Below are 12590 nucleotides of genomic sequence, written 5' to 3' on the forward strand. Positions count from 1 at the left end.
TCCCACTCAGGTGATTAATGCAACATGCTACACACAAAGGTCACGTCAGGAGGCAGGAGAGCTGGCCTGAACACAACAAGAGCTGAGGGATTTCCACAGTATATGACTTCTGTTAGGAATGAGACATAACACGCTGTCTGTTGTTTTGAGGGCGTCACTCATGCTCAAGGGACACTTAGAGAAGGAAAGGGAAACAAAGTAGAACACACAAACTCACATCCACATGACGTGTACTATGTGAATGCTCCAGGGATCAGAGTAACGCACCATTATTGTATTATCACCATTATTACACTATTTGTTTATGTTTTCAGTTAGCAGGTAATGATGGTATTTGGAAGACCATTGTGTTTGAAATTAGTCATTAAAAGGGGTTGTCATCAATATTATTGATTGACATTTTCAACCTAGGTTTCAGATCTAATTCCTCAAAATTGTGCATTTTTTACTTTCCAGGAGTTAACGAATTGATCAATTAAACAAAATGACAATCAGCAAATGATTCAATAATTTGTTAGAAACTGTATATATATATTTATTGCAGCATAATTTACAAGCCTTAATAGTTGGGAACAACAGATATGTCAAAACACTATACAAAAGACTTGAGCCTGGCTTTATGCTATCGTTTTATATTGATGCTATATCGCTGCTAAAAAGTCATTTCTCAAAGATGTACTGCCAACCGTAGTGACATGTGTCGTTGAACATGCACGACTCAAGTCAGGCATATCTTGGGTTGAACATATAAGTTCTCTCAGCAGGAGTTCCCTGGTGGCTCTTGCATCTTAATGTTCTTTTAGAGGCACGACATACATAAATTGTCGTCTGCACATGAATTTTGTCGTTTTGTGAGAGTCTGAAAGAAGCTATTTGTTTTTACTTCTACCCCTGTGTTGCTCTTTCAAGAGAGCTTGTGATGTCAGTTTTGAAACACTGCTGCTTTTTCGGTTCGCCAGCCTTGTTGTATTTTCCCAGAGCTGACTCTTTCTTTTACGTTGCTAGTTATCATTTAAAGTGATTTCAGTTTGCTGTGCGAGCAAAAAGCTCCACTCCAAAAGCATATTTAAATACAAAAGCAAGTGTAATTATGCTGTGTCTATCTTTTTTCCTTTTTCTCAGCGGTTGTCTAAATTATAATCTCTGGTTTCAGCATTTATACCAAAGCACATTCTCTAAGGTATTCTGCATCCATGGTTTCTCTTCCAGAGAAATTACTGCTGTTAAATGAAGCAATGATTTTCTTTATATGTGCCAGCTGTAGCGCAAATCGTTTTCAATCTGCCAGAAAATCCAGTTCATTTTGTGGAGATGAGGTTGAAGATGGACTGCTGGAATGAACAGAGGCCATTGGGGCTTTGATCCAACACCCAGATAACGTTGCATCAAACTGGGCTTTTGTGTGTCTTTTCAAATGTTATGTTCATCAAGATTTCTCTTTGATCATCTGTCGGGAACACATCCATGAAAGAAATATACATTTCTATGTGAATGCATTCACCCTGACCACAACTTTAAAGCTGTAAAAGCAATATGGCCAAATTGCCCATCGGTACAATGTTGCATTTATACAGTATGTTGCATATTCAGAGACTGTGGTTGTGCTATTGTTGGCATTTGAAAGCAGACGGCAGTGTAGTAGCTCAGTGTTTTTGTATGCACACTGAATGAGAAGAAAAGGCAGCGGCAAAGAGATATGTTTTTAGTCTCGATTTAAAAATCGGTTATACAAACATGGACATACAAGATTGGGGTGTTTATCTAAGGCTTCATTAAATTAGTTTCACCTTTCTCAGATCTGCTTCTATGACTTGGTATAAAGATTATAATAAGATAAAGGGAGAAAGAACCGATGTCACGAAACATTCTGAGTCTCCGTTCTTTTTCGCTGGTTCGATGTCACTTACCCAGAAAACACTGCCTCTCTGGCTCTGCATACAGAGATGTAGCTCAGGTTCATCTCAAAGACTTGTTTCTGTAGCAACAGTCGACAAATAAAGAAATATGGAGCTGTTAATATGGAGCTGAAAGTGTATGGAGCTGTTGTATAAATATCACAGACAAAATATAACCCATGTATAATTTGTCCCTGTCCTCCTCAGGTGAACGGGAAGGAGTTGTCCAAATCGAGCCATGAGGAGACGGCGGAGGCCTTCCGCGCTGCCAGGGACCCCGTCGTGGTGCAGGTCATCAGGCGGACCCCCAGCGGCCGCCCCCATGGCCTCCCTCAGGAAATCCATGTGGTGGATGTATGCACTCAGACCGACATCACTTTCGAACACATCATGGCGTTGGTAAAGCTCCGGCCTTCGACCCCTCCTGTGCCTGACGTCTGTCCCTTCCTGCTCTCTGACAGGTGCGCTCAATAGGAAATGCTTTTAGTTTTCATTTAACTTTCTATCTTTGCAAAGTACATGAAGTACGTAAACAAGGATTACAAACTGAATTTAAAGTTTGAAGATCAGTGATTTCATATAATTAAATATATTTTCATATAATTTGATATTCTTTTGTATCCTCTTGTTTGTATTTCATTTGATATAATTACGGAGGATTTTGGTTAATTGCCACAAGAGTTTGTTTTTGTGTCCTTGCTCTGACTTTGTCTGGGTCTGATGGTAATTAATGAGGGTGGGGGGGGTAGTGAAAAATGTTATTGAGCTATGAAGCAGAAATATCAGTGTTTGGAGGATTAGCAATACAAGTATGCGCCTGTAAAATATAAATGAATTGTCTAACCAGCTGCAGAGTATATGACAAATATAGATTTGTACAGTACGATGAATGATAGTCTCAACGTCCTTCACGTCTTCTTCTCATAAATGGGACACACTACATGTAAAACAGGACAGGGCTAAGTGATCCTAATCAACCATTAATACAGAATGTATATATGAAGTATGCTTGGCATTTCCAGGTTATGTAAAGAATAAAACATTAATTAAAATCTATCGACAAGCAGCAAGTATGAAAAGGTTGAGAATAAATAAAAGGAAGTCCATGTAGTCGTGTATGACGGCTTCAGTTGACTTTATTCAGTTTGACTGTTGAATCGATACACAAAGAAAAAACTCAGCAGTAGGATTCAATGTGTTTGTTGGGCTTAAGTGTCTTTAATTTGAGAAGAAATGAAAGGACATTCTAGAAGTTAGAAGTCTCATCACATCTCAACTGGATGCTGGGAAGTACAATACCTCAAAAACATGTTTTTTTGTATTGGTAATGTGGGAGGAAGGCATAAAAATAAGCACAAAAAAACATCTTTGGAGTTTAAAGTATCAACAAGAGGTTTTGCTGGAAAACAACACAGCAATGGGGTTCATTATTTCTTCTCGTGGCATTTTAGTTTATACTCTATTCATCTCAAAGGAGGAGTAAACTGTGAGCAAGAGAAAAGTTTAGCATGAAGAAATATCTGGCTCCTGCCTCTTGGGAGTGAGACAATGGCAACGTCGGAGCCTCACAGCACAGATCTGGGAAGTCAGGGTGGTCTCTGTGAAACACGTTTTTGTTATAGTCGATCATAAATTCAGAATCATAAACTCCAAAATATGTTGCCATTTGTCAGTGGAACGTGATTAGAGAGTCATTGCTTGCCTAAAAACATCGTAAAAAAGTCAAGTGTGTGTGTTATTGTCAGTGTTATGTGCTTGGTGTAAAGTACTTTACAAGAACTGATCAAAATCATCACCACATGTACATATCTCACACAATAATAACCTTACAATCCCCCACGGAGCCTTCTTGCCATAATTGTATCTGCTTGGCATATCCATTTTGACTCATGGAAGGTTTACAAGGTGATTAAAGCAAATGGGCTAATAAAAAAACTAGACAACACAGTGCAGCGTGTGCTCGCGGGCCACTTGCAGCCCCCAGCCAAGCCCAAATGTAATCAATGTGTCCCATAAAACTCACATGTTCTTCCTTTTCATCTGAGATCAGGTGCACAATCCAATATAAAGCAGATGTTATAGATGTAACAAATGTTTGTCAGTCTCATGTTTGAGGCTAGATTGTAAATGTGTAATTGTATTCTTTGCACCTACTGCCAAATGTTGTTATGTGTGTAATATTGAGGCACTTAAGTATAAAGCATTCTGTAATGTTTCAGTCTGGGTATTCTTAGAGTCAAGACAGCCCCTGAACACATCACTCAACATCTTCTTTTTTTTGAGTTGTTGTCCACCATGTATCTTGTGTGGCACTGACGCTGCTCATCTTATCCCAGCCCTCACAATGCTGTTTTGTTCCGTGACTGAGGGAGGAATAATAGAATTGCACTGTACAGTGTGGGGGGGTTGGTCCGTCAATAATAGGAAGCAAATGATGTGGATATGCTGTTATTAACAAAAGGCTGGATTTTATCACACACGCACTCCAGCTGCAATGAAAGCCCTTGACAAATCCTTTATACTTCAGATTCCTGAAAGACAAAGGCGAGGAAATCTTGTCACTTAAAGGAATTGAACGCATTAGAAAGAAGCTCAACATCTCTCTCTGCCTCCCACTCTGTCTGTCTCTTCCTCTCTTTCTTCCTCTGCCTGTCTCCCCCGACAGCTGTCATTCTCTTCACACAATGGACAAGGATTACTATGAAGGGACGGATTACCTCTCCCCTGTTCCAGCTGACGGAGAGAGGACGGAGGAGTTTGAGTATGAGGTAGGAAACGTACTCGACATCACTGCTTTCTTAAACCTTACAAATTCATTGGCATTGGTAATATTATTGACTAAATGTAACTCACGCTGATGTATTGGCACATTAGGGTTTTTCAGAAAAACACCTGTTTCAATTATGTTCTTTAACGACATTTCCTGTGTCGATTACTGATTGTTTTTGCTTTTTAAATTAGACAGATCCAGGTAAACGGTCTAAAGTCTTTTAGCTCATTGTCTCCTGGCTCCAGCCTTATACTTAACACACCTATAAAGTGGTATCAGTCTTCTTTTTACCTCTTACTTTAATATTTAAAGGACCCTCTGAAATTATTTTTCAATAATTAATTTGACCTCTAGTCAGGTGAAAGTAGTTCACTGCTGTGACCGGGCTTTGGAAGTGTTGGCATGTAGCCTTCGGCATCCTGAAGTGGTTGAGGTACTGCTCTTCTGTGAAACCCTTTACCCTCAACATCTCATCTGACCTCCGCATTATTAAAGATATGAACCTTTGCATTGCACTGTAAAATATATTTTCCCAAAGGCCTGTCTTGCAAAAGTGACATGTTGTTGTTGTTGCACAGGTGTGACGTTTTATGGTGCATTTGGTTGCATGCAAGGCATTTCAGAGCAGAGATCCTTTCACACAGATGTCAGATATGTTATCAGTCAGAAAAGTCAGCCTTTAACTCCTTTAATGTAGGCCTGGAATAACATATCTCCAAACTCTACAAAACTTGAATGTACAGTAACAATGTTAGGTTTTCTGTCCTAACAGGTGCAGGAAAACATGAGACACTGGCGCAGTCTGTACACATCTACAGTCCAGAGAAGAGGTCTAATCAGGCAACATACGGACAACCACTGTGTGAATGGACTATTAAGGGGCTTTAATGGCTCCTTATCAATAATATATCTTGATGTTATGGCTGAAAAACTAGTATTGGCCCAAATATTGTTGTCGATATGGATATTGGCCTCAAAAGTCCTGTATCAGTAGGGCTTTACTTCTGACAACAAGTTAAGTATGTGCTAAAGTGCTGAGAGTGCAGCAGAGATGTGCAACCGCAAACACACATCTGACCTCTCCAACACACGGACACAAACTCTCTTAGCACTTCATATGTAATGATGCTTAGCAATTGGTGGAGGGTCCCAAACACTAATTGTCTCTACAGGCAGATCCCAGGGGGACAGTAGAGACAGATGATGAGCCACTTTGCAGACAGCTTGAAAAATCCCTTGCTGCCACTGGCAATGATGACATTTATCTACAAGGCAAAAAGAGAACGTTTAAAACCCTCCAAACAGTTTTGGTGTTACCGGAGACGTGCTAATTGTTTTCACATCTCAGGAAAAGAAAGTTAATAACTTGGTTGACTTTGAGCCTGATTAAACCCAATTAAAGTCTGTTGCAAGTGCTAGTCAGAAAAAAAAGGAGATGGAAACACATTTCTTTGCTTCTGCAGAATTATTGGGGTGTAAATAACAGGATCAGTGGCGGAGGTGATGTTTCTAAGGCTGTTGATCTCTGACACATAGAGATGGACACATACTGATGCACTGATTCGACTGTGACGGGAAGAGATACACAGACTCCGTCTCCCCTCTCTGCTTTGGTCCAATATTCTTTATTTCCGAGTCATTGAGGTGCGAGCATATTGCAAGCTACTGGTCTGATGTATGATGATTGCTCACCCCTCCCTCCCCATATTTGCTTCATTTGAATTTTCTTCTGAATGCCACCCCTCACTGAGCGTGATCTGTTTTTTCACAACCTAAAGACATTTGTGCAACCGCTTGGATCCCAGTGTCAAATCGGTACAAATATAATATATTAAAGCCTCTCTTTATGCCTCATTGCTATTAACAAATCCTAGTATTCTGCGTACGCTTCGTGGCCTGCATCGTTTTTTATTTCATGCTCGAAGAGTTAGATATCAAGCTAATGCGACCCCACTTATTGTATGTCAACTGAAAACGCTGTGATGGGGCTGTAGGGAAAAGCTGAAAAGCCACTTTTAGAGTCAACCTGATCCCTAAACCCCCCGTTGAAGGAGAGGAAAGAGAATGAAGGAAAGACATTTCTTTAAATTACTTTTTGATACATGAAAATGCACAGTGGGGGAGAGCAGTTTGCCATCACATCACAGAGAAACCATCTAAATCTAATTCACCTTTCTAATACACCAGCACATTGATGTTGCTGTTAGGGTAATCCACAAGTGAGAGTCCTGAGTACAGTGGTTGATGAGGTGGAGAGATGGCAGATGTGATGGGATTGTACATTCTGTATACCTTATATTCCCCACATATTTTTAAATGTGAAAACAGTATTGAAATGTTCCTGTACTTAATAAATAGGCAGTCACAGGATACACCAAAGACTGCTATAGTCTCTATCTGAATTCAGCTAATTGGATAGCTCAGAGTTAGCAACTAGCAAGTGAACAGTGGAGGATATAGCATTTAAAGAACCAGACACTCCACTGTTTGCAGGTTGAAACACTGTCCCAAACTGGACAAAAAATGACTAGGTAACTGATGGTTTCCAAAATGGTTTAAATGCAACTGTAAAAATATAAAGATTAAAGACACCAGGTTAGTGCAGCTAGACAGCAGGATACTGTGTACATATAACACACATGGATAATTCTGTTTCTACAAGAGGGTATGTCGTTAAAAGACTACTTGTGAAAGTAACACAGTCTAAATTCAAGGCTCTTACTATCTCATACACTGAAACTAAGACTTATTCAAATTATGTTCAGTGGTAGTGGGTAGAGAATACTAATTTCTGACTTGTTTTACAGTGACTAAATTGTACATTTATTGTCATATTTTCCTAAAATACTTACATTTTTTGGCCATCTTTAATTTTGTTCTGTGTACTCAATTGGGACTTATTATCAAATTCCACCATATAACATTCTTCACTGCATCTCTCTCCGTAATATCTGCTATTTCAAAATGTATCTAAAATAACTTCTGCTTTAAAAGATAAGATATGGCAGCCGTTTTAAGTGAACATGTTGTTCATTTGTGAGGAAAATGAGAGAATTTCTCTGCCACCCCTGAAGCTGAACAAACCCCAGACTCCGCACAGATACCTAAAATGTCTCTATCTTCTCCGATGGTTGGCTACGTTTAGATTATCGAAACACACAGGAAATGCCTTAAAGCTAGAATTTCACACAGAAACATAAATTTGTCTCGGATCCCTTGATGTCTATTCATTCAAAACACCATGTTAGTAACCATTCCTTTGATTAGTTTCAGTAGGTTGTGAAAAAGTACTCCAAGCTCGGAGATTTTCTTCCCTCTCTTCCTGCCAGTGGTGGCCATCCATGCATTTGTGACTGCTTTTTCAATTACTGGTAATCAAAGGCACGATTATTATGACAGCATCCACTGTGCTTTGATGGTGGGTGGCAATCTTCCCCTAATCACGCCATGGCAGTCATTAATTTACTGTCAGCACTCGTCCCTGTGCCACGTTGCAATCTCCTGCCTCAGAGGCAGAGAGCTCGCGTGGAAAATAAAATCAAAAAAATCAAAAGGCAAGAGGAGAGACAGAGATTGGTGAATGCACGTTTGATGGATCCTGAGACAACCCCTCTTTGCTGAGCCATCTAAGTGTGTGTGGGTGTTTCTGTACACAATATTATCTTAAAACAAGAAAGAAACAGAACATGTTTTATAGAATAAGGGTCAAATATGTTTGCTGCACATAGATCAACTCCCACACATACAGCTGCCCAGTTTCATCCAACATGTAGTAATTGTAGCAATCTGTTTTCTCTGATCATTTAGCCGTAGTTCCCCTGCACTTTATCTAACCATCAATTAGTCAGAAGTAACTTGAGGCTTGTTGCACACAGCTACTGGATGATGCAGTACCTGCTCACACCTCTGCTTTGCCTCAGTCTCAGCAATTAATTCGTGTGGCTTATTTTTAGACAGATGACATTGCTAGTGATCTTAATATTTCCCACAGATATACCACAACTTCTCATGTGAGCATGCAAGATGTGTGCCACCTCCGTAACTGTCATTACCTCCATGACTGCTTTGTTGCATCAGATGCTGCCGCCTTAATCATATCTTCTCAAACAAATGGAGGTTAATTAGTAATATTCTTAATATAGCTACTGACTGATTTTAGCAGCTCACTTTGTTCAGGTATTCAGCACCAAAGCTTCTTCACTCTTTCAGGCTATATCCTTATGTATTAGCCGGGATTTCAAGTTGTCATCGCTTCTGAGACCGTAAATTAAAGATCTGAGCTCCCCGTCAGGTGGAGGCTGTCGAGAAAGATAAAACGGCACAAACCTCAGATGACATTGTTTTTCTTCAGCTCTTTTTCTCACCGCCTGTGCAAATGTGTGTGCTTTGCTAAAATGAACTTGTGTGTTTGCATAAGGAATTTTTGTTTGGGTTGTGCATAGCCCATTACATTACATTGCATTTAGCTGATGCTTTTATCCAAAGCGACTTACAATAAGTGCATTCGACGAGGAAGATACAAACTTGAAGAAAACAGAATCATATAAGTACATCAGGTTTCATAGAGCCAAAACATTTCAAGTGCTACTCAACTGACTTTAGATAAGCCAGTCCTTTATTAGTATATAAGTGCTTTGATAATAGTTCTATCGCTCGAAGTGGAGTCGAAAGAGATGAGTTTTCAGTCTGCGCGGGAAGATGTGTAGGCTTTCTGCTGTCCTGATGTCAATGGGGAGCTCATTCCACCATTTTGGAGCCAGGATAGCAAACCCACGTGTTTTTGCTGATGGGAACTTGGGTCCCCCTCGTAGTGCTGGTGCAGCGAGCCGTTTGGCTGATGCAGAGCGGAGTGCACGTGCTGGGGTGTACGGTTTAACCATGTCCTGGATGTAGGAAGGGCCAGATCCATTCACAGTATGGTATGCAAGTACCAGTGTCTTGAAGTGGATTCTAGCAGTTACTGGAAGCCAGTGGAGGGAGCGGAGGAGCGGCGTGGTGTGGGAAAATGTTGGAAGGTTGAAGACCAGACGAGCCACTGCATTCTGGATGAGCTGCAGAGGTCGGATGGCACATGCAGGTAGACCAGCCAGGAGGGAGTTGCAGTAGTCTAGGCGTGAGATGACGAGAGCCTGGACCAGAAGTTCCGTCGCTTTCTGGGTCAGCTGGGGACGTATCCTCCTGATGTTGTACAGCGTGTATCTGCAGCAACGGGTTGTAGCAGCGATGTTTGCAGTGAAGGACAGTTTGTTATCTAGGGTCACACCCAGATTCCTTGCAGCCTGAGTCGGGGAAACAACAGAGGGGCCGATGTTGATTGTTAGGTCAAGAGTGGGACAATCTTTTCCAGGAAGAAAAAGCAGTTCAGTCTTCTCAAGGTTGAGCTTGAGGTGGTGAGCAGACAACTACTGAGAGATGTCAATCAATCAATCAATGTTTATTTATATAGCCCAATATCACAAATGTTACATTTGTCTCAGTGCAATAGATGCCGTGTGTAAATTGAAAAGATAATACATTTGCAACATAGGTAGTCCAAATGTTTGGAAATGCATGTGTGTATAATAGGAAGATGAATCCACGAGGATATCCATCCAGGACCTATGATCCAGGACCACAGCCACGACTCAAGATCCAGCGCTCGCGATCCAGGACACAGGACCGCAGGATCATCCATGACTCCGGATCCCAGCGTATATAGACACCAAAAAGAAAGACATTTGGGGAAGCTGGGTTAATCGGAACATGAGTGTACACGGGTATAGACAGAGAGAAGGAAGAAGTAAGATTGACAAACTAAGCCTATATCAGCAAAACTAGGGGCTGAATCTAATCAGCCCTAACTATAAGCTTTATCAAAAAGGAAGGTCTTAAGCGCACTCTTACAAACGGATAGGGTGTCTGCCGCCCGAACACAAACTGGAAGCTGATTCCACAAATGTGGAACTTGATAAGAAAAGGCTCTGGCTCCCATTGTACTTTTAGAGATTCTAGGAACAACCAACAACCCTGCATTCTTGGAACGCAATGCCCTAGTAGGACAGTAGGGTATAATGAGTTCTTTAAGGTAAGATGGCGCCTGCCCATTAAGGGCTTTGTAGGCGAGAAGAAGAATTTTAAATTCTATCCTGTGTTCTATAGGGAGCCAGTGTAAGGCAGCCAGAACAGGAGTAATGTGGTCCCTTTTCCTAACTCTGGTTAGGATGTCTGCTAGACAAGCAGAGATGCGTGCGACGACCTGGGTCTCTGAGCGGGGAAAGGACAGAATTAATTGGGTGTTGTCAGCGTAGCAGTGGTATGAAAAACCATGCGGGCTAATGACTGATCCGAGCGAGTTTGTGTACAGAGAGAAGAGGAGGGGACCAAGAACAGAGCCCTGAGGGACCCCTGTAGTTAATTGACAATGGTCAGACTCGGACCCTCTCCAAGTTACCCTGTAGGTGTGGTCTTTGAGGTATGAGGTGAGGAGGGAAAGTGTAGAGCCTGAAACTCCAAGTTCAGCCACAGCTTCCTGGTCCGAAAACACCTCAATGATCTGTCAATATGTGACGTTAGCAGAGGTAAAAGAGGTAAAAAATGGGAATTGAGCCTAAAGATGTGTTTGTGTGTATGTGAGGAAGTGGGGGTTCATAAACAGCTTAGGAGGGGTAGCCAGAGGCAGCAGGTGGCGGCTCTCTGGCAGCTGTATTGGCCTTTTCCCCAGCTTCCCCTCATCTCATCTCACCATGGTCAGGCCTCAACCCCCCCCCCCTCCCCCCCTTGTGCCATTCCCAAAGCCCTACCACATCTGACACATGTAACCAGCCAACCCACAGTTGTCACAGAGAAAATTAATCTCTCTGTGAGGCCCATATGAGCCCCACCAGAGCCCTCACCACCGCCTACATCCTCCTCTCCACTCAACCACCTCGCTCCTGCTGCTGAGATTTGGTGCGTTTCTGCTCTAATGAAGACTTTGGGAGGAGAGGCTATTTCACACTTGAATCCCTCCAACACCCTTGATATGTTTCAGTATTTAGAGATGGAGCGTAGTCCTGTACTGTTTGGCTGTTTGGATGCACCTCTGTTGTGGTAAACCCAGTGTGTATCGTGGTGTTTGTGAATTAACTGTCTCAAAGCTTGGGAGAGATTCAAAGTTGTTTTTGCTTTCGGATTGCAGCATTATTTAGATATATAATGCGAACTGCCACTCACTCAAGTTCTAGACATACTTCAATTCCCGCGTTCTGTTTGTTTGTATTAATGAACTTAAATGAGGAATTCATATTGATGCCATGGTACTTTGCTCTGTTCCAAGAGGCTCGTGGGAAATATGGCGACCACTGATTTGTAAGTCAATAGTTTGTTGATATCTCCCCAAAGGAAGATGAGGAATACTTCAGTGCTGCAGCAAACATGTATATCTGGTATCATTAGCATAATTATAGTTTATTTATAGTCTAATATTTTATAACTTGGCTAAGGCTTGAAAGGAAAACACTTGAGGTCCTCTGGCATTTATCAAAGCCCCCACCGATCAAACTCTGCGAGCTGAGAATGTCTTTCATGATCAAACACTTTCAGACTCAGAACCCTCAGACAAGAGTTTGAAATGCAGACTCAATAAGCATCTAAAAAACAAGTCAGATGTTGTGCTGGAACCTGAAAAACATTGTTATTTGATGTGCAGCAGAGCAGGAACTTGGTCTACAATTAGCCATTGTTTTTGCATAAATATTTGAATTGTATTGAAAGTGTACAGAATATATTTGGAGTTTCAAATCAGTTTCTCCTTCCTCATTAAATGGTCCTTTAGGTCTGCAAAACAATAACACCACAAGGTTGGTTTCGTAGCTATTTTGGAGTTTTCACTCAAACAACTCAATTGAATGTTTGTGAATTCATATTCTTAGAGCTTCAAGCCACTAGGAAAGAGAAATTGTTGAAGA

The 12590-nt window shown here is 41.3% G+C and overlaps 1 protein-coding gene across 2 annotated transcripts in view; it reads left to right on the forward strand.

The window, feature by feature from the left end:
- LOC117447501 (PDZ domain-containing RING finger protein 4-like) overlaps positions 1–12590 on the forward strand; it is a 122135-nt gene that overhangs the window by 98006 nt on the left and 11539 nt on the right. For both annotated transcript variants that reach the window (XM_034084209.1, XM_034084210.1), the window contains exons 2-3: positions 2103–2356; positions 4561–4663. In XM_034084209.1, the coding sequence (XP_033940100.1) occupies positions 2103–2356; positions 4561–4663 (357 nt within the window). The remainder of the gene's footprint in view (positions 1–2102; positions 2357–4560; positions 4664–12590) is intronic.

Source organism: Pseudochaenichthys georgianus, chromosome 6, assembly GCF_902827115.2.
Source record: "Pseudochaenichthys georgianus chromosome 6, fPseGeo1.2, whole genome shotgun sequence".
Taxonomy (NCBI): domain Eukaryota; kingdom Metazoa; phylum Chordata; class Actinopteri; order Perciformes; family Channichthyidae; genus Pseudochaenichthys; species Pseudochaenichthys georgianus.